Source organism: Bos indicus x Bos taurus, chromosome 2, assembly GCF_003369695.1.
Source record: "Bos indicus x Bos taurus breed Angus x Brahman F1 hybrid chromosome 2, Bos_hybrid_MaternalHap_v2.0, whole genome shotgun sequence".
Taxonomy (NCBI): Eukaryota; Metazoa; Chordata; class Mammalia; order Artiodactyla; family Bovidae; genus Bos; species Bos indicus x Bos taurus.
In genome coordinates this window covers 91,238,140-91,261,804 of record NC_040077.1, presented here as the reverse complement: position 1 = coordinate 91,261,804, position 23,665 = coordinate 91,238,140, and the positions used below count along the sequence as shown (strand labels likewise).

Below are 23,665 nucleotides of genomic sequence, written 5' to 3'. Positions count from 1 at the left end.
ATGAAGCTAAAATCAAAATGAAAACTGAAAAATTCTCAAAACTGTGGAAATTAACCAAAAGACTTTTAAACAATCAATGGATCGAAGAAGACACCAAGAGGGAAATTAGAAAATACTTGAGATAAATGAAAAATACGACTTATGAAAGCCTATGAGAGGTAGTGAAAGTGGTGAAAGGGAAAATGTTATAGGTATTAAGTGCTTACACTAAAGAAAAGAAACCAACTACTCAATTGCCTAACTTAAGGAATCAAGAAGAGAGAACAAACTAAACCCAAAGCTAGCAGAAAGAGGAAACAATAAAGATCGGAGCAGAGACCAAAAAATTCTTAAAAACAGAGAAAATTAATGAAACAAAAATTAGTTCTTTAAAGATATTAACAAATCTTTAGCAAGACAGACAAAGGGAAAAAAAAAAGACAGATTATGAAAAGAAAGTGTGGACATTACTCATGATTCGGTTCAATTCAGTTAAGTCGCTCAGTAGTGTCTGACTCTTTGCGACCCCATGGATTGCAGCATGCCACGCATTTCTGTCCATCATCAACTCCCAGAGTTTACTCAAACTCATATCCATTGAATCTGTGATGCCATCCAACCATCCCATCTTCTGTCGTCCCCTTCTCTTATTGCCTTCAATCTTTCCCAGCATCAGGGTCTTTTCAAATGAGCCAGCTCTTCGCATCAGGTGGCCAAACTATTGCAGTTTCAGCTTCAACATCAGTCTGTCCAATGAACATTCAGGACTGATTTCCCTTAGGATGGACAGGTTGGATCTCCTTGCTGTCCGAGGGACTCTCAAGAGTTTTCTCCAACACCACAGTTCAAAAGCATCAATTCTTCGGCGCTCAGGTTTTTTTATACTCCAATTCTCACATCCATACATGACTACTGGAAAAACCGTAACCTTGACTAGACAGACCTTTGTTGACAAAGTAAGGTGTCTGCTTTTTAATATGCTGTCTAGGTTGGTCATAACTTTTCTTCCAACTGTAGGGATTTTGGAGCCCAAAAAAATAAAGTCTGCCACTGTTTCCACTGTTTCTCCATCTATTTGTCATGAAGTGATGGGACCAGATGCCATGATCTTAGTTTTCTGAATGTTGAGCTTTAAGCCAACTTTTTCACTCTCCTCTTTCACTTTCATCAAGAGGCTTTTTAGTTCCTCTTCACTTTCTGCCATAAGGGTGGTGTCATCTGCATATCTGAGGTTATTGATATTTCTCCTGGCAATCTTGATTCCAGCTTGTGCTTCATCCAGCCCAGCATTTCTCATGATGTATTCTGCATATAAGTTAAATAAGCAGGGTGACAATATACAGCCTTGACATACTCCTTTTCCTATTTGGAACCAGTCTGTTGTTCCAGGTCCAGTTCTAACAGTTGCTTCCTGACCTGCATTCAGATTTCTCAAGAGGCAGGTCAGGTGGTCTGGTATTCCCATCTCTTTAAGAATTTTCCACAGTTTATTGTGATCCACACAGTCAAAGGCTTTGGCATAGTCAATAAAGCAGAAATAGATGTTTTTCTGGAACTCTCTTGCTTTTCTTGGATTTCCATGATATTGAATGGTTTGTCTTGGAAACAAACAGAGATCATTCTGTCGTTTTTGAGACTGCATCCAAGTACTGCATTTCGGACTCTTTTGTTGACCATGATGGCTACTCCATTTCTTCTAAGGGATTCTTGCCCACAGTAGTAGATATAATGGTCATCTGAGTTAAATTCACCCATTCCAGTCCATTTTTGCTCGCTGATTCCTGGAATGTCGACATTCACTCTTGCCATCTCCTGTTTGATCACTTCCAATTTGCCTTGATTCATGGGCCTAACATTCCAGGTTCCTATGTAATATTGTTCTTTACAGCATCAGACCTTGTTTCCATCACCAGTCCCATCCACAACTGGGTACTTTTTTGCTTTGGCTCCATCTCTTCATTTTTTCTGGAGCTATTTCTCCACTGATCTCCAGTAGCATACTGGGCACCTAATGACCTGGGGAGTTCATCTTTCAGTGTCCTATCTTTTTGCCTTTTCATACTGTTCATGGGGTTCTCAAGGCAGGAATACTGAAGTGGTTTGCCATTACCTTCTCCAATTGGGATTCCCTGGTGGCTCAGATGGTAAAGCATCTGCTTCTGCAATGCGGGAGACCTGGGTTTGATCCCTGGTTCAAGAAGATCCCCTGGAGAAGGAAATGGTAACCCACTCCAGTACTCTTGCCTAGAAAATTCCATGGATGGAGGAGTCTGGTGGGCTACAGTCCATGGGGTTGCAAAGAGTTGGACGTGACTGATTAAAGAAATAAAAAGATATACAGTACTGATTATAAAGAAATAAAAATAATTATTACAGTATTATGAAGGACTGTACAACAGATTTAATAACATAGATGAAATGGAGAAATTCCTAGAAACACAAAACCTCCCAAGACTAAACCGTGATGAAATAAATAATCTGAACAGATCTTTGACTAATAAGGATACTGAATCAGCAGTCAAAACTCTCTCAACAAAGCAGCCCTAGACCTGATATTTTCACTGGCAAATTCTACAAAACATTTAAAGAAGAACTGATGCCAATCCTTCTCAACGTCTTTCCAAAAAGTGAAGAAGAAACACTTTATAAATCATTATATGATACCAGTATTACCATGATACCAAATCAGACAAGAGATTCCAAGGAAACTACAGACCAAAATCCTTATAAACATTAATGCAAAGATCTTCAACAAAATTCCAGTAAGGAGAATTCAACAGCATATTAAAAGGATTACATACCATGACTAAGTGGAATTCATTCCTGAAATGAAAGGATGGTTCAACATATGAAACCTGCCTGACCAATGTAATATGCTTCATCAACAGAATAAAGGGAAAAAAATCCACCTGATCATCTCAATTAAAAAGCATTTTAACTGCACAAAAAGCATTTGAGAAAATTCAACAATCTTTCCTGAGAACAACACTCTGCAAATTAGGAATAAAAGGAAACTGTCTCGACTTAATAAAATCTATATATAATTTCACAGCAAATATCAGACTAACGGTAAAAGACTAAAAGTTTTTCCTCTAAGAACAAGAAGACAGATTTTAAGAAGCATATGATGTTCCTAACCCAATGGCTCTCAAATTTTTATATGCAGATTAACATGGAATAGGTGAAAATCAGAATGCATGAGCTCTTTTAGATCCGAATTTCCATAAATAAGGCTCAAACTCTGCATTTCTAGTAAGCTTCCCAATTGTTATTTATACACACCAAATTTAAGTACCATAGACCCAATCATCTATAAATCTGGAAATATAAGCTATGGAATAATTATACTTTCTTTGGTTAAATTATAAAATGAAAGACTAGAAAAATACATTTTTCAAATGGCAATGCACAGTATAAAAATGTGTATGTACATGTTTACAGGTGAGGACCATAGAGAAAATACTAGTGCAAGAAATTCTTAAGTAACAACTCTTGTCGTTGTCTTAACTCTAAAGCACTTATTCTTTAATCTTGGCTGAATCTCTCTACGTAGGTATACTAAAAGGCTTTCCAATATAATAACAAACTACAAGTCTACTTCAAAAGCTGCACTCATCCTTAAGAACTCCACATGAACAACAAACATCATTAATAACCAATAAATACATTATTAGTTTGCTATTAATTATTTAAAACAGAAATTATTTGCACCAGATACCTGCAAAGAATAATGAAGAACTTGACAAGCAAAATTGACAAGGCTTGCTGTTCTTCCTCTAACCCATCAGCCATTTTCTGAACACACTGTAGAAGCTGGATCCTCAGAACCTGCAGAATATTATCAGGAAGCAGAGATATTCCAGGAGGCACATCATCCACCCTACAATAGAAAGGGAACAAAATAAGAAGTGTGTTTAAATACAGGATGAAAATCTCTGGCACTTTAAAGGAACTACATTTTCAGTTCAAGTCCTAAAGAAGCTCCTCTAGATCCCATATTCTGTGCCTCCTCTCTGCAAGGTACCACCAAATGATTAGTGGTATTTTAGAAGACTGTTAGAGCAGAGTGATTAGTAACACTTCAGAGGAGGCTTACTGAAAAGAGAAAAAGATGCTATTTAGTATTCTCAACTGTGCTACTTTTAAAGAACATACTTAAAATATATTAGTTCACCTTCTATTACTTAGAAATAAAATATGTGTCTATACCAATTCAAAAAGAAACAGTAACTAGCAAATAAAAAAGAAGTACCCATAACTAGTTTAATCTGTTAACTGCTTCACTAAATAAACAATATTCACCTACCTAAAGGCTCCCTAAGCCATCTGATCAGAAGAGGGAGAGAAGATAACTAGCAAAAGGAAAGGAGAAAGAGATGAATGTAGAACTCCAAGCACAAACATCAACAGAAGACTCTTTTCAAGTGATATATCAATATTTTGTGACAAGCGGTTTCTGTGTAAAACTATTTGATTCTACAGGGCAAAAACCAACACGAGATATAAGTGACTCCTTGCATGTGCCTCTCACATTAAAATCCCCTAGATTCAGTGTCAGAAGCCTGAATGCTAAATTCCACCTTTGTAACATAAAGCATTCATTTAATCTCATCTCTGAAACTGTAATATCTCTATGAAACTGTAATATCAGATATCTGTCCTATTTCACTGGGCTCTGAAACCAAGTAGTCAATGTGCATTTTCCACTTTAAAATAGGTGAAGAACTCTAAAAATGTAATGCATTTTAAATACACATTTCTAAAGCCTAAGAATCTTTTCATAAGTCATTATACTAATTTTCCTATCTCTATTAGGAAAATGCTCAAATCATAAAGAAGCACTGTGAAGAACTTATATGATTAAATGACAATTATACTTTATAATGGTCTCTTTTTCAGATAATGCTTAACATGAAGTATTAGTACTATTTTTACATTGAGTAAAAGGCATTCATTGTAGATAGAAAAATCTGAAGCACCTCAGCAGCAGTCACATAAATACACATGATAAATATTAGCCTCTTCCTGAACCACCCTACAATATAAATTAATAAAGTGTTTTATAAAATAAATACAAATCACAAAGCAGACCACCAAGGTTGCCTAATTCTACAACTGTGTTATAGAATATGCTTCATTTTAGTCTGGGCATCATTTCACTTGCAACTTTGGATTCTTTAATTCTCTCTTATTTACAGATGGCAAAACAAACACTCATTTTTATATTTAACTTTTTCTGAAAAGCTAAAAAAGGTGATTAGAAAAAACAGAGCAACTTCAAAATAACAAATATTTAAATAAAACTGATTTTCAAGACTAAGCAAAACTATTCCTCCTCACTTTTCCAAAAATGTAAGTCAGCAAGAAAGACGACATCAGATTTCCCAATATTTCATTCTAGTTATTTAAAACTAGTTCCTTTTGTCCTTAGTTGTCCCTTTTTCTATTTACATGTTTTTATTTTCCTAGGCAGAAAACAATATCAGCTTCTAAAAGATTAATCTTTTTTCTTAACTGACGCTCATAAAATTAGAACATGGTTTATAATCCAAGTTGGAATTTTTGGCCTAATGTGATAAAGATTTCAGAGTTTAGAAGTATGTTCCCACCTCTAAGACTTCCTTGCCAAAATTCTAAGCTCCTTTTGCTGAAATTTCCCAAACTCCAGAAATCTTTTCCACTCCTCTGTTCGCCTACTCAATGTCTCCTGTAAACAGCTGCCAATTGTTCTAACACAGGAAAAAGTCCAGCTTAAATTTCAAGGCTTTGTAATCTGGTAAAAGCAACTCTTGCTTTGTATTATGAATTCTCTAACATGGAAATTTTATAAAGTCAGTATACTTTAAATGAGGATTATCTGTGAGCTGCTTTAAGATGACAACTAGTTTTATACATCTGACATATACTATTCACTTGAAAAATGGAAAATTTACTACTAGCAAAATCTAAATCCATATTCTGACAAAGATATGAAAAATAATTTTAAATAAACTAAATCGCAAGTAAAAACACTATTGGCATTCTTCATCTTACTTTAAATGTAGTGGCAATATAACTCTACGTACTGTTTTTAGAAATAACCTCTGAAGAAAGGAGACATTTACAACAGATGGATGATAACAAGTGCATCTCACAAAACACCAAGCATTCAAAGGCCAAAATTCTGATTCCATAAAAACTCTTACATTCATGATTTAAAGTGAGCTGTAAGTTTTGATAATAAAAGCACTTCTAAGTATAAATGGTGGTTCATTTCCCTGGTGGCTCAGATGGTAAAGAATCTGCTTGCAATGAAGGAGACCCAGGTTCGATCCCTGGGTTGGGACGATCTCATGGAGAAAGAAATAACAACTCACTCCAGTATTCTTGCCTGGAATATCCCATGGACAGAGGAGCCTGGCAGGCTACAGTCCATGGGGTCTTAAAGGGTTGGACACAACTGAGTAACTGAGCATGCATGCATGCATGTAATATAAACTAAAAGAATACTCTTTTATGAGTAGGAATCAATAATACATAATTTTATTTTGAGTTAAAATTTAATACTGATTTTTCAGCCTTTATAAACTTGTAACAAATAATCTAATGGGGAAGAACTCTGAAATTGCATTTATAAACAATAAAGCACTTGCGCTTTTTGGGCATAACCACATCATTTCTTAAGTTCAATGCTTTGGTCCAAAAACTCAAATGATTTTCTTTCTCTGAATTATTAAATCACCTCTTAATGGGGCTTTTTGCCTTCAATCTCAACCCTTCCCAATCCAACCTCCATAAAAACACCTAAATGACTTAAAAAAAAAAAAAAAAAACTTGATCATGATACTCTTACACAAAAAATTCCTTACTAGAGTCTTGTATCTTCCATAACAAAAAATCAAAGTCGATGAGGAGTATATTCACGGCATTTCATGATCTGGCTCCAATTTGATTCTCCAAATTCAACTCACCTGGGCCACACTCTCAGTGCCTACCTCTCTCTACCCCAAACTGCAAACATTTTCCTTCCTGAAGATTTTTAATTTTCCAGATTCTCTTTTTTTCGGGGGAATGTGAGGATTGCACAGCAGGTCATGCAGGATCTTTGTTCCCTGGAAACTAAGGATCACAACTCCACCACCTTCAGTGGAAGCATGGGGCCTTAACCACTGAACCACCAGCCTGCTCACTCACGTCTAACTCTTTGCAACCCCGTGGACTGTAGCCCGACAGGCTCTTCTATCCATGGAATTTTCCAGACAAGAATACTGGAGTCCAGGGGATCTTCCAACCTGGGTATGGAACTCCATCTCCTGCAGCTGCTGCATTGGCAGGCAGCTTATTTACCACTGCGCTACCTGGGAAGCTAGGACCACCAGGAAAGTCTCAATTCTCCAGATAATCTTTTTCATCATCAACCACCAGCCATTTCTCCCCTCCCCTCTCAATACATCTCTACAAACTGACTTCCTTTTGTGGCTAAAAGTATCTCCTCTTTGCTCCAGCTTTTAACCACAGCCAACCTAACCTCTCCTGCCTAACAAGGATTAGGTCCACAAGATGACTTGAGACACAATACAAAGTTTATCAAGGAAGTGGGCCTGGGAACTGCGAGACTATGGAAATGGTGGCAGGCAGAAGAATGGGAGAAAATATTTGTACTTTCACTTATACATTTCTCCAAGATTTTAGTTTTTCCCCTATGTTATGATTTTCAAATCCAGTTTTTAAAAATCTGAAAACTTGACCTACTTCAAGGTGTTTTCCAGGGCCCTACTATAGGCCAGGAAAAATAAGTTTCAACTACAATGCCTGTCATATAGCAGAGAAATTTTAGGCAAATGAATGGAGTGACACACAGTGGACCCTTAGATAGTTTCAAAAAAGGGGCTGGGCATATCTGAATGACTCACCCCCCAACTTTCTGAGAGGGGAGAGAAGTACAGACTAAGGTCGATCGAACAGTCAATGATGTAATAAGACCCAACAAAACTCTGGAAAACCAAAGCTCAAAAAGCTTCCTTCTTTGAACACACTGATGCTCAGGGAGAGCAACACAGCCTGACTTCACAGGGAGACAGCAAAAAGCCCTGCATCCAGGCCCTCCCAGACCCTAGCCCTGTTCCTATGTGTATCCTTCATAATAATACAGTAATCCTAAATACAGGACTTTCAGTGAGATTTCTAAGTCACTGTAGCAAACTTACTGAACGTGAGGGAGTCATGACAACCTCCAAATGTGTAGCCCGTTGGTCAGAAGTGTCAAGGTCTCCCTGCTACTGCTGCTAAGTCACTTCAGTCGCGTCCGACTCTGTGCAACCCCATAGACGGCCGCCCAACAGGCTCCCCTGTCCCTGGGATTCTCCAGGCAAGAACACTGGAGTGGCTTGCCATTTCCTTCTCTAATGCATGAAAGTGAAAAGTGGAAGTGAAGTCACTCAGTCGTGTCCGACTCTGTACTACCCCATGGACTGCAGCCCACCAGGCTCCTCCATCCAGGGGATTTTCCAGACAAGAGTACAGGAGTGGGGTGCCATCGCCTTCTCCGCAGACTTGCTAATAATGACTGAAGTGAGGACAGTCTCTCAGAGGAATTTGCCCTTAACTCGTGGCATATAGCACTAATTCTGGGTAATATCAGAACTGAAACGAACTGCAGGACACTCGGTTGCCAGTGCCTTAACAAAGCAAAGAAGAGGCAGCAAGAAAGATGACTGTGATCAATCAGAAATGTCTGCTAGGAAAGCAGGGTTATGCAGGAGGGGCATGTGTGTCATATAATTGCCATCCTTTTAATATGTCATCAATGAGGTTTTTATGACAAGAATTAACAAATTCACCCAAGGGTAGGAAACCAAGTGTTTCTACATACCTGGTAGGCAGCTTTTCAAAGTCAACATCTAAGAATTGTTCATAGCTAGAAACAAAACTGTCCAACCACAGCTTCAGGTAATCTGGATCTTTCTGAAATAAGAAAATCATCGTAAGATTAAGTATGTCAGGAGTCTTTTTTAAAAAAGGTTTTAACTCCTATTGAGCAAATATAAACTGATAATCTAAAGAAGTAATAATATGAAATCTCTAAATGATACTCAGGAAGACATAGGAGCTGTTTTAAAATGTGTATTTAAGTATAATGATCCCATGTGACTCACACAAAGAGCTACGGTCTTAACAATACTGTTAGATTCTACACAAGTTGCCCTCTCCATCACCCTGTACTGTACTGGCTTCCTGACTGTTACTGGGACAAGCCAGACATGTTCCCATCTGAGGTCTTTGCAATGGCTGTTTTCTCTATCTAGAACACTCTTCTCCCAGATAGCTGAATGGCTAACCCCTGCATCTTCTTCAAGTCATTCTTTAAATGGCTTATTCTCAATGAAGCCAAATTTTACTACCCTTTCTTAAAATCAGAAGCCTTCTGACCATGTTTTCCTAAAATTACAAGCCTTACAAGTCAACATTTACCTTATACGCTATTCTGTTGACCCACTTCATGGTGCTTTCTCACCTTCCCCCATACTCTAGAATTTATTTATTACCTGTCAGTGCCCCTAGACTGTGGACTTCACAATCATAGGGCCTATCTAAAGGCTCACCACAAGTGACTATTCTGTTTACCAACGGATACCAAGTGCCTGAAACAGTTCCTGGCACTCAACAAATACTTGCCCAATGAATTAATGAAAAATATAAAAAACATAAATAAAATAAAATTGGAGATGGGTCATTAACCTAAACATAAAAACTAAAAGATCTTCTAAAAGAAAATATAGGAGAATACCTTTGCAACTTTGGGGCACATAAAGATCTTTCAGCTTGAACACAAAAATCACAAACCAAAAAAAGAAAAAAATAATAATTGTTCTTATTCAAAATTTAAAACTTTTATTTATTAGAACACACCATTAAGAAAAGGAGAAGGCAAGCCATATATCAGATGAAAATATTCTCAGTACATACATGTGACAAAAGACTGGTACCAAGAATATAAAAAGAACTCCGATGAATCAATATAAAAAGGACAACTCAATTTAAATACGGGCAAAAGGTTCAGATGTTTCACAAAAGAGAATACACAAATGGCCAAGTAGCATGCAAAAACATTTACAATATCACTAGTTATCCAGGGAAATGCAAATTAAAATGAAATGGAATACCATCACACACCCACTAAAAAGGTTAAAATTTAAAAGACTGTTGAAATCAAGTATTGGTAAAAATGTGGAATAACTGGAACTCACATTTCTGGTGGGAGTATAAAATGGTACAATCACTTGGAAAACAGTTTAGCAGTTTCTTTTAAACATAAATTTACCACATGGCCCAGTCATTCCTCTCAAGAGAAAAGCAGAAACAAAAACAAAAAACACTTGTACCAAAATGTTCATAGAAGATTTATTTTTAATAACCCTAAGCTGGAAATAAACCAAAATTCCATCAACAGGTTAATTAATAAATTGTGGTATAGTCACACAATGGAATGCTAGCTTACAATAACAATGAATAAACCACTGATATGACAACAGTTAGAAATTTCAAAAACATGCTGAGCAACATGCCAGGCATTAAAGCATACTGAAATTGTGATTTCAATTATAAAAGTTCTAGAGCAGCCTATGGTGACAGAAATTAGATCACTGACTGTCTTGCAGAGGACTGACTACAAAAGGGCATGGAGGAAATCTTCCCAGGTAATAGAAATTTTCTATTTGTTTTATTAGGCAGCAGTTACACAAATGTTTGCTGCACCAAAACTCATCAAATTTGACACTTAAAATCTGTGCATTTTGTGGTAAGTTATATCTCAAAGATGATTTGGAAAAAACCATGATTTCTCATAAATTCTTTTAAATATAAATTGCATCATTAAAAATGGTGCTCAAAATGTTTCCTTCATGTTCTTAACACTTTTTTACTCCAGTCAATTTAAACATGACCCTCAGGAGTTTTATTTATCATTTGTTAGGCACTGCTCTTGGATAACAAGAACTCAAGTAATTTATTTCCCTAAAATAAAAGCATTACACACAAATGAGAATTCCTAAAAGAATGTTCCCAGAATATGCAGACAGCTGACCTTTTGTGTATTTATTTTTTCTATTAATACACTGTTCCAAAATCAGATCATAAATTGTTATAATCCACATCATCACTGAGAAGATGGAAATATTTCAGAAAAAGAACTACCTCTTGTGAGAAATCTTCTCAAGGATTTCATTAATTGTTTTTTTTCATTTCCAATCAGCACATCATCCATTCATTCAAACATTCAGGATAAGACTCCAGAAATACAAGTAGCTGGAGTCTGCCTCTATTAAGAAGTTCTTTCTTAACAGAGCAGTTTTAATAAATCGTGTAAAAGTTCAACACAGAACAGCTCATAATGCCATAAAGAATTAATGTATTTCTCCTTATAGATTATTTAGAAACTCTACAGTATCTAGTTCAAAGTCTGAAAGTCAGGGCTATCAAGTGTTTGCTAAGTACAGAGTTCTCTTAGGAAGTGAACAACTAACTATAAGGAAAGAAATGGTATTTAAACCTGGAAATGTTTTACTAGTAAGAAGTGAAGCGGTTACAATCTTTTCAGATTTTGCAATGTACCAAGTACTATTGTTGTCATTTAGTCACTAAGTTGTATTCAGCTCTCTGCTACCCCATTCACTGTATCCCGCCAGGCTCCTCTATCCATAGGATTCCCAAGCAAATACTAGAGTGGGTGGTCCTTTCCTTCTCCAACAGAACCTGAGTCTCCTGCATTGGCAGGCAGCTTCTTTACCACTGACCAACCAGGGAAACCCACCAAAAGACTGTCCAAGTACTACATCAGCTATTTTAAAAATATACATTATCCCATTTACTCCTTACAACCACTGAGAGAGGGTTTCATTTTTCTCATTTTACAGGTTAGAAAAGCAAAGTTCTAAGGATATATAACTTATCCACGGTCATACAGCTAGTCATTGATAGTGCAGGGATTAAAATGCAAAGATATATGAATCCAACTGTGTCCTCTCCACTACACTACACTATTTTTGAATTGTGAGCAGGAATAAAATGGAGCTTTGGCTTTGTGAGCAAAAAGAGGAAAAGAGGAACTGAGTCAGGATCAGTACATTCAGGTCCATAAACAATTTTAACACATAAAAGAGCCACATCCGACACAGCCTGAGAAAACCCTTAAAATGATCTATACTGAACTGCCAAAGGTCATAAAAGGAAAAAAGTCCACACATCCAGAAACAATATTAATTAAATCTCAAGCTTAGGCATTTTCATGGTTATGAGAGTGTGGTACAATAAAATAACACAGTAGGGTCTACCTACCCAGTTGCACAATATTTATTAACACAAAACACAAATGTATTAAGTACTGCAGAAGCACCGAGGTCAAATTAAATGGACACTAATCCCCGCTTTGCACTTTCTTGAACAAGTCACTCTACGTATGCACAAGTTTCTTCTGTAAAAATGAAGATAATCATAGCACCTTTCTTTACAGGGTTGTGAAAATGAAATAACCTAGTAAGTGTCAACGGCTTAGAACAATGCCTAGCACATAGTATAGGCTAAGTATAGTTATTTTTATAACCTATTATGTGCCTAAATTAGGTAACACTCCCAAACAAGAATGTTCTAAGCTACCCATATGCATACTTAAATATTTCATGATCCCCAGTGCCACATGATCTTAATTGTATTCTTTTCCTTTCACATCCGTTTGCATTTACTATCTGTGTGACTGTGAGCAGGTAACTTCATTTCTCTGATCTGTTCTGGATTTATAAAATGAAAATAATACTCTCTTTATAGCACTGTTGAAAGCACCGAATGAGATAATACATATAAGGCATTTGGCAATACCTGACATTTAGCAAATGCTCAAAACATGTCGGCTACCATTATTAAGACACAGATTCTGCTATCAAGTTGGTCATGATCCAATGTCATAAAATAAGCAATTATAAAATAACTGAGAATCAAGTTTATTGATTTTATACTCAAATATCCATCCAATCATCTGCCATTAAAATAATTGTTCATTTTGGACTGTTATGTAGATCCCCACAGGTCTCTGTAGTTTCAATTTCTCCCAGTGGACACACAGCTACTAACGGGATTTGTTCAATTTAAATATAATCTTCTCTTCTGCTCAAATACATTCAAAGGCTCCTCATTACCAGAGGATGACATCTAAACACTTAGAGAGGTACTGTCCAATGCAGTGACCACTAGCTGAATGTGATGACTTAAATTACATTCAAGCATGAGAAATTTTTACTTTTTCCTAACATCCACTCCACTGCTGGGAAGCTTTAGTAGTAATAGGATTATGAGAGCCATATACTTTCACCAAGTTCTTATGGGATAGGGTTACAGGTAAGAATAGAGGGAACACCTTCCTTTCTCCACATAACAATAGTTGGGTTTTAATATTCTTTCAAGCCCTGATGGCTCAGTGGTTAAAGAATCCACGAACAATGAAGGAGACATGGGTTCAATCCCTGGATGAGGAAAGTCCCCTGGAGAAGGATATGGCATCCAACTCCAGTATTCTTGCTTGGAAAATCCCATCAACAGAGAAGCCTGGCAGGTTATAGTCCATGGGGTGCAAAGAGTTGGACATGACTGAGCACAAGCACACACGTATATTCTTTTAAGTTTTATAAACTTTTAGATACACACATATATTTCACCTATATTCCCGTCCTCTAATGAATTACTTTTAAGCAAATCCAGACATCATATTTCAACCACAAATACTTCAATACATAACCATAAAATACATCTTTTAAAATATGACAATACTATCAATCTGAAAAAATTAATAGCCCTTTAACATCCATTGATGTTCAGATTTTCCTGACTTGCTCAGAAATGCCTTTCTTAACTGTCTGATAAAGTCAGGACCCAAAGAAAGTCCATATATTGCAATTTGTTGGTATATGTTTTAAGTCTTTTTAAACCTATGGGTTTCTATTACATTTCTTTTTTCTCTAATTTATTTGCTGAAGACACTATGCCATTTGTGATTTAATATTTCTCACATTAGAGATTTTGCTGACTGTCATTTAACATGTTTCTCAGTCCTCTGTATTTTCTGTGAAGTAGTAAATCTAGAGATTGTCAGATTTAGGGGTTTTCTAGCAAAAAATACAACACAGGTATGTTATATATGTCCTTCAGAAGATATATATCTAGTTATCTCTTCTGTGATGTTGGAACTACTGATTATCTTTTCTAGATTCAGTATTTTATTATGAGTAATTTCTATAATAAACCTTATAATTCCCCTATGATATCACCAGGACTACTAGAAAGATTTGCAGAATGAAGAGCTATTATTGATTTACTTTCAATCTCACTTGCTGCTGCTGCTGCTAAGTCGCTTCAGTCGTGTCCGACTCTGTGCGACCCCATTGACGGCAGCCCACCAGGCTCTGCTGTTCCTGGGATTCTCCAGGCAAGAACACTGGAGTGGGTTGCCATTTCCTTCTCCAATGCATGAAAGTGAAAAGTGAAAGTGAAGTCGCTTAGTCATGTCCGACTCTTAGCGACCCCATGGACTGCAGCCCACAAGGCTCCTCCGTCCATGGGATTTTCCAGGCAAGAATACTGGAGTGGGGTGCCATTGCCTTCTCCAATCTCACTTCCAGATTCTTAATTAAAATTATATCCAGATACAGATTGTGTTTATGCTACTCATGCCAAGGTGTTAAATAATGGATAATTTTTTATTAAAGTTAATCATTCCTTAATGTTTGTTGATCTTCTTACTTATGCACACCTCCCTGAAAAACTGAAAAATAAACATAATAAAGTTCATAATTTTACATAAAAAAAAAAACACCTTATAATTTCCTTCACTCTACTTTGGGCTTATTTTATTCTTTCATTGTCTTCTTGAAATGGAAAATTTATCTATAATATTAATGTATTCCTGCATAACAAATTAAATTTAGGAGCTTGAACAACAAGTATTATCTCAGATTTTTAGGGCCAAGAATTGAAAAACAGCTTAGCTGGGTGGTTCTGGCTCAGCATTTCTCCCAAACCTGTGATGAAGATAGAAACCAGAGTGCAATCACAGCAAAGACTGACTGGCTGGAGAAGCTACTTTCAACTTCACTCAGGTGGTGGTTGGCCAGGTTTCGGTTGTTCACATAGGGTTCTACACAGGGCTACTTATAACACAGCAGCTTGTTTCCCAGAGAGCAAATGATACAGGGAAAAAGAGAGCAACTGAGATGGAAACAGTAGAAAAAACAGTGTCTTTTCTAATTTCAGAAACGATATACCATCACTTTTGCCAAATTCTACGCATCGGGATAGAGTAACATGGAAACTTACACTACCATATATAAAGTAGACAGCCAATGGGAATTTGCTGTATCACTCGGAACTGAAACAGGGGCTCTGTAACAATGACGAGGGGTGGGATGGGACAGAGATGTGAGGGAGGTTCGAGAGGGAGGGGACATATGTATACCTATGGCTGATTCATGCTGATGTTTGACAGAAAACAACACACTTCTGTAAAGCAATTATCCTTCAATTAAAAATAAATAAATTAACAACAACAAAAAATTCTACACATCATAGACAAACCACTACAATGTAGGAGGACTGTAAAAGGGCATGCATATGACAAGGTGGGATCTTGAAGGCTTGGCTACCACAAATGACTAGTTCATTTCATTTTAGCTTTTTTCTCTAACACATTTATAGCCACAAATTTTCCCAGGTAATGCTGTAGGTACTTCCCAAAAGGATCTAAATGTGTAATTTTATCATTCAGTTCTCCCCCACAAAAATTCCAATTTTCCTTTATTTCTTATTCTTAATCAAACCTTTGTTTTAAACTGTATGAATTTTTAAAAAATACTTTTGCAATTTGTTCCTTAGCTGCATTTCTCCCTTAACTACATTCTCATTAGAAAACATATTCTATTATTTCAATAATCTGAAATTTTATGAAACTTGCTTTAAGTTCTGTCATATCATCATTTTTGTAAATATGTGTACTTGAAAGGAATGTATGGGTATAATGTTCTACGTAAGTCCCTTTTAATTTGTCAACTCTACTGTTTCAATCCCTGGTAGATCAGACAGTAAAGAATCTGCCTGTAATGCGGGAGACCAAGGATCAATCCCTGGGTCGGGAAGATCCCCTGGAGAAGGAAATGGCAACCCACCTCAGTATTCTTGCCAGAATTCCACAGAGGAGCCAGGTGGGCTACAGTCCATGGGATCCCAAAAAGTTGGACAAGACTGAGCAACTAACATAAAACATACATTGTTTAAGTCTTCAGTATCTTCACTGATTTTTTTTTTCTGGTCTGTTCATTCTATCAATTACTGAGAAAAATATGTTTTTAAAAACTACTAACCTATGTTAAGTTAAAAAAAACCTATCATGACTGTCATATGTTTATTCCTCTCTAGTGCTGTCAATGCTTGTTTTAGAGACTATGTTATGAGGTGCACATGAATTTAAAATTGTTGCAGTTTCCTGTGCTTCCCTGGTGGCTCAGCGGAAAAGAATCCACCTGCAATGCGGGAGATGCAAGACATGCAGGTTCAATCCCTGGGTCAAGAAGATGTCCTGGAGAAGGAAATGGCAACCCACTCTAGTATTCTTGCTTCCCTGGTGGCTTAGACAGTAAAGATTCAGCCCGCCTAATGCATACATATGTTTTCTAGAAAAATGGTACTGACGAATTTATTTACAGTGCAGCAATGGAGAAACAAACATAGACTTGTGGACATGGGGAGAGGGGAGGAGAGGGTGAGATGTATGGAAAGAGTAACATGGAAACTTACATTACCATATGTAAAATAGATAGCCAACAGGAATTTGCTATATGGCTCAGGAAACTCAAATAGGGGCTCTGTATCAACCTAGAGGGGTGGGATGGGAGGGAGATGGGAGAGAGGTTCAAAAGGGAGGGGATATATGTATGTATACCTATGGCTGATTTATGTTGAGGTTTGACAGAAAACAAAATTCTGTAAAGCAATTATCCTTCAATTAAAAAATCAATAAATTTTAAAAAACACAAAGAATTTGCCTGCAATGTGGGAGACCCAGGTTCAATCCCTGGGTAGGAAAATCCCCTGGAGGAGGGAATGGCAACCCACTCCAGTATTCTTGCCCAGAGAATCCTGTGGACAGAGGATCCTGGTGGGTTCTAGTCCATGGGGTCGCAAAGAGTCAGACACAACTGAGGGACTTAACACTTCCACTTTTTCACTTTTCAGTATTCTTGCCTGGGAAACCCTATGGACAGATGAGCCAGGCAGGCTACAGTCCATGGGGTCCCAAAAGAGTCCAATACGACTTAGCAACTAAACAATAGTACCAAGAATTGTTATATTTTCTTGATGAATTGAACTGTTTTTGTTTTGCTGAAAATGGCTTTATTTCACTTTCCTCTTTGAAGAAACGTCACTTGGTTGGAAATTCTACATTAGTCTTTCCTTTAAAGATATCAATCCATTGTCCTCTCCTCACAATCATTATTATTGAAAAATCAGGTGTTAACTTGTAATCCCTTTGAAGACAGTTCTTTTTTCCTCTGGTAGCTTTTAAGCTTTCTTTCTTTTGCTTTGGTTTTCTGCAGAACCACTAGGGTTTCACTATGATGTATATTGGTATGGAATTTGCTTTAATCGTTCTCTGTGGGTTTCACTAGACTTTCATCAATCCTGGAAAGCTCTCACCTGCAATCTCTTCAAATACTAACATTCATTTCATGCTTTCTTTACTCTTCTTTTGAGACCAATTAAATGTGTTAAATCTTCTCATATTATTATTCAGTCTTCCATATTTTCCAACTCCTTGACTTTCTAGGATATATTCTAAAAGAATTCTTGTGATCTTCATTCCAACTCTCTAATTCTCTTCAGCTATCTAAACTCATATCCTTTTTATTGGTCTTTATCAATATTGGGATCTTCTTTTCTATTTCTAGACATTCATTTTTAAAAGTGCTAGGTCACTTGTATACTATATTTCTCTGATTCTAAAACATAATTTTTTATACTTTGGCATCTTTGAAATCAAAATGCATCTTACAGTTGCTCTCAGGAAGGCTGCTGTTATGACATAATTGTCATAGCCTGTGCAACCCTAGTCACAGGTGTTCACGCTGCTCTTCTTTCACTAGATGTATGTGCATGGTTGATACTCCAACATCAACTGCTGCTGATGTTGAGATTAACTGCTGTTCAAAATATCTTCAAAAAATTATACTAAATTAGGTAGCAAAATGGAGCTATTCAGTAGAGATATGCACAAAAACAGAGCAGCAGGGTACAACATGACATTAATGATGCAAATCTATATTAAGATCACTTTTCCTTTGTACTTTTGGTCATGCCTTGGGTGTCTGGAATATCCTCTGTGACTATTAAAATACTAGGGCTTCCCTCATAGCTCAGTTGGTAAAGAATCCGCCCCCAAAGCAGGAGATCCTGGTTTAATTCCCTGGGTCAAGAAGATCTGCCGGAGAAGAGATAGGCTACCCACTCTAGTATTCTAGGGCTTCCCTTGTGGCTCAGCTGGTAAAGAATCAGCTGCCTGCAATGTGGGAGACCTGGGTTTAGTCCCTGGGTTGGGAAGATTCCCTGGAGAAGGGAAAGGCTACCCACTCTAGTATTCTGGCCTGGAGAATTCCATGGACTGTATAGTCCATGGGGTCATACAGAGTTGGACACAACTGAGCAAACTTCACTAGCAGTTTCAATATCAAACCTTGATCAAATACTACCTCTTCAACTAAGCGATCACTGATGACTTCATTCATCTTCCTTAGATCTCACAATCTACAATCTAAGAGGAAAACTGACTCCAACTGGAAAAGCATGACTTCAGATGAAGTCACAGTCAATCAAACAGATGAAAGATACAAAATTTTGATGGAAATTCTGATAAAAAGCCAGTTACATCCAGGAAAGATTTGGAAGCCATTTTAGCACAAACAAAAGAAGCTATATTCTAAAAGAGGCCTGTGCATAAAAATAAGCTAGAATATACCAACCCCTCAGTTCAGTTGCTCAGATGTGTCGGACTCTTTGCAACCCCATAGACTGCAGCACGCCAGGCATCCCTGTCCATCATCAATTCCCGGAGTTTACTCAAACTCATGTTCACTGAGTTGATGATGCCATCCAACCATCTCATTCTCTGTCATCCCCTTCTCCTCCCGCCCTCAATCTTTCCCAGCATCAGAGTGTTTTCAAATGAGTCAGTTCTTTGCATCAAGTGGCCAAAGTACTAGAGCTTCAGCTTCAGCATCAGTCCTTCCAATGAATATTCAGGACTGATTTCTTTTAGGATGGACTGGTCGGATTTCCTTGCTGTCCAAGGGACTCTCAAAAGTCTTCTGCAACACCACAGTTCAAAAGCATCAATTCTTTGGCACTCAGCTTTTTTTATACTCCAACTCTCATATGCATACATGACTACTGGAAAAACCATAGCTTTGACTAGACAGACCTTTGTTGGCAAAGTAACATCTCTGTTTTTTAATATTCTGTCTAGGTTGGTTATAACTTTTCTTCCAAGGTGTAAGCGTCTTTTTATTTCATGGCTGCAGTCACCATTTGCAGTGATTTTCAGTTCAGTTGCTCAGTCGTGTGAAGCCATTTTAGCACAAACAAAAGAAGCTATATTCTAAAAGAGGCCTGTGCATAAAAAATAAGCTAGAATATACCAACCCCTCAGTTCAGTTGCTCAGACGTGTCGGACTCTTTGCGACACCATGAATCGCAGCATGCCAGGCCTCCCTGTCTATCATCAACTCCCGGAGTTCACTCAAACTCATGTCCATCGAGTCAGTGATGCCATCCAGCCATCTCATCCTCTGTCGTCCCCTTCTCCTGCCCCCAATACCTCCCAGCATCGGGGTCTTTTCCAATGAGTCAACACTTCGCATGAGGTGGCCACAGTATTGGACTTTCAGCTTCAGCATCAGTCCCTCCAAAGAACACCCAGGACTGATCTCCTTTAGGATGGACTGGCTGGATCTCCTTACAGTCCAAAGGACTCTCAAAAGTCTTCTCCAATACCACAGTTCAAAAGCATCAATTCTTTGGCGCTCAGCTTTGTTCACAGTCCAACTGTCACATCCATACATGACCACTGGAAAAACCATAGCCTTGACTAGATGGTCCTTTGTTGGCAAAGTAATGTCTCTGCTTTTCAATATGCTATCTAGGTTGGTCATAACTTTCCTTCCAAGGAGTAAGCATCTTTTAATTGCATGGCTGCAATCACCACCTGCAGTGATTTCAGAGCCCCAAAAAATAAAGTCTGACACTGTTTCCACTGTTTCCCCATCTATCTGACATGAAGAGATGGGACCAGATGCCATGATCTTTGTTTTCTGAATGTTGAGCTTTAAGCCAACTTTTTCACTCTCTTCTTTCATGTTCATCAAGAGGCTCTTTAGTTCCTCTTCACTTTCTGCCATAAGGGCGGTGTCATCTGCATATCTGAGTTTATTGATATTTCTCCTGGCAATCTTGATTCCAGCTTGTGCTTCATCCAGCCCAGCATTTCTCATGATGTACGCTGCATATAAGTTAATTAAGTTGGGTGATAATATACAGCCTTGACGTACTCCTTTACAGATTTGAAACCAGTCTGTTGTTCCATGTCCAGTTCTAACTGTTGCATCCTGACCTGCATACAGATTTCTCAAGAGGCAGGTCAGGTGGTCTAGTATTCCCATCTCTTTACCCCGAGTGAGAAAGATGTAAATTTTTACTTTAGATATTTCTTAGATTTTAAGTAACTATTCATTTGTGTGTGCATGCTCAGTCATGTCCAACTCTTTGCAACCCCATGAACTATTGCCCACCAGTTTCTGTGTCGTGGAATTTTCCAGGCAAGAATATTGAAGTAGGTTTCCATTTCCTCCTCCAGCGGATCTTTCCAATCCAGGATCGAACCAGTGTCTCTTGCATTGGCAGGCAGATTCTTTACCACTGAGCTACCCACACGCAGGGTTAATGAAATGCTACATTTGATCAATAGAGTATAGAAAATTATCATTTAATATTAGCAGAGCTTGTAAAGACCAACCTCTTAAATGCTGGAATATTAGGTATGTCCTGTTAACTTTTTGTGCTCTTCTTGGAGTTTCACACAGAGTGAACAGGTAAAAACATTCCTGATTCAAGTGTTTTCAGGAGTCAGTCAAGTGGTCATTTACCACTATGGTGTGGGATGTCAATAACAGGGAAGGTTGTACATATATGTACAAGGGATACATAGGAACTTCCTGTTCAATTTGCTGTGAACCTGAAACTGCTCTAAAAAAATAATTTACTTTTTTTAAATGACCAAATTTCTAAAAACAGGAAAAATATAAAATTCAAGAAATAAAATGACAGTAAATAATTGTGTGTGTGTTAGTCACTTAGCCGTGTCTGACTCTTTGTGATCCCACACACTATTGCCTGTTAGGCTTCTCTGTCCATAGGATTCTCCAGGCAAAAGTACTGAAGAGGACTGCCATTCCCTTCTCCAGAGGATCTTCCTTACCCAGGGATCAAACCAGGGTCCCCTGCACTGCAGGCAGATTTTTTACTGTTTGAGCTACAGGGAAGTCCCAGGCATCCAATAAAACTAGCTAAATTGGACTAAAATAAATTCTTTAGAAAGGAAAAGGATATCGCTACATAGGCATTAAATAAATATAACTTTGACACTTTTTAAATGGGGCTTAGAAGCTTAAAACAATGTTCAAATTTCACATCAGATAGAAGTTTTTCAAATTTAGTATCTTAATGTTTTGTAGTAGCAAATCTAACTAATTTACATAGATTTCAATCACATGCATAAAAGTACTCTAAAAATTTCTGAATAATGAAATTTTTACTTTTTGCATATCTGCATTTTACTAAATTTTTTCTTAAAAAATTTTAAAACTCAGTAAAACATCTTTACCACTTTCCTTAGAGCATAACCAAAATTAGAAAGTCTATATATTTTTATCCTTCAAATGAAGTTCATTTATTAGAAAAATGAAATTTTATATTTTAAAATTAAATTTATATTTTGAGAAAAATTCTAAGTCAAAATTATTCAGTAAAAAAGTATAAACTCACCTCACAGTGACAGCATAAGCTGAAACAGTACATATCTTTCCTACTATTCTAATGTTTATTATCAGGAAAGATTATGTAGTAGTTAAATTAAATGCATCAAACAAAACCACTTATTTTTTTTAAAGAGGCAAACTGTTTTGAAATGCTTGAATGACTTCTCTGTGAAATGCATGGACCAGTTAATGCTTTGGTTCAACCAAAGAGTAATTTTACCAGTCTAAATCTGGTAAAACACATAAATTACGTAAGTAATTACATAAAATACATAAGTCAAAATACATAAATTCAAAGCAAATGCTGATATTCCTTAGATGTAGTTAAGAATAAGTTTGAAAGGTAGAAGAGTACAAAAATCAAGAGTAAACATTTACAACTTTAATGGCAGTCTGTCATAATTTTAATTCTGTTGAATTCAACTTAAAATAGGGACTTGTATTTTTAACATCTTTTTTCTCCATTCTTTTTAGAACTGCTTTGCTAAAGCCACCAATAATCTCTTAACTGTGGAATCCAATACATGCTCCATAATGCTTTACTTCAAAGCTATGTGGAATTGGATACTACTGACTACTCTACTTTCAGAGGCAACCACTCATTCCTGGTTCTCCTCCCATTCCAACTCCTAACTTTTCTTCCTCTATCCTCCTCTTAAATGATAATGTTCATCAGGACTCCCTGACTCTGATCCTCTTTTCTTCTTACTCTCAAGTAACTCTTCAATAACTGCCACTGTGACAACTCTCAGATCTTTATTTCCAGCATAGATCACCTTCTAAACTCCATTTTGTGGGGGTGTTTCTCTACTTAGACATCCCTCAGGCAGTGCAAATTCACATGTTCACCTGAAAACCTAGTCAACTTGCTGAATGGGATGACCAAGTACTAAGTTTGTAAAACCTGAAAATTATTTTAGGCTCTTTCTTTTCCCTCTTCCTCCACATCTACACATTGACAGGCTATCAATTCAACCTTCTACCAGGGAAACTTAAATTATGGTATTCAAAAGAAAAGAATAAATTTTCATGCATCTTAACAACTTTTTAGTGTAGTGTGTAAGTTCACAAGTCAAACTACAAAACTAGTAATATTCCTTTCCTAAGGGCAACTCTATTAACAAAAAGTACTCATTTCTTACTTTCTTTCACATCTAACTTCCTAAAATAAACATGCAATTGATAACCAATACTACTAAGCTGATGATTTTGTTTTGCCTCAGTCAAACAACAACACTTTCCTTATATACAAAGTCATTTATTAAGCCATAGAAAATTAAGAGCTATTTCTATCTACATTTTGCACATACCAGAGACTTATTAAAAATGAGCTAAATTATAAGGGTTGATGTATATGGTACATCCTGCCAAAAGCTTCACTTATGATTATAACTAAACCTGTAAAAATAAATTATAATTTTCTGATTTAGAAGAGTATTCATTCATCTGTTTTTTCCAAAAACTATGTATCAAAAGAGGTATTTGCCTTTTTATCTAAATAAAATACCTCTAAATTCTACCTTCCTTATGAAGCAAAACTTTTATTCTGAAAAGGAAGTTTACTCTGAGCTCACTGCAAAACTATCTAT

The 23,665-nt window shown here is 36.9% G+C and overlaps 1 protein-coding gene across 7 annotated transcripts in view; it reads right to left on the bottom strand.

Moving 5' to 3' along the window:
- NBEAL1 (neurobeachin like 1) overlaps positions 1-23,665 on the bottom strand; it is a 155,806-nt gene that overhangs the window by 124,520 nt on the left and 7,621 nt on the right. For all 7 annotated transcript variants that reach the window (XM_027564848.1, XM_027564855.1, XM_027564874.1 and 4 more), the window contains 2 exons: positions 8,831-8,922; positions 3,698-3,859 (listed from right to left, as the gene is read on the bottom strand). In XM_027564848.1, coding sequence (XP_027420649.1) covers positions 3,698-3,859; positions 8,831-8,922 — 254 coding nt within the window. The remainder of the gene's footprint in view (positions 1-3,697; positions 3,860-8,830; positions 8,923-23,665) is intronic.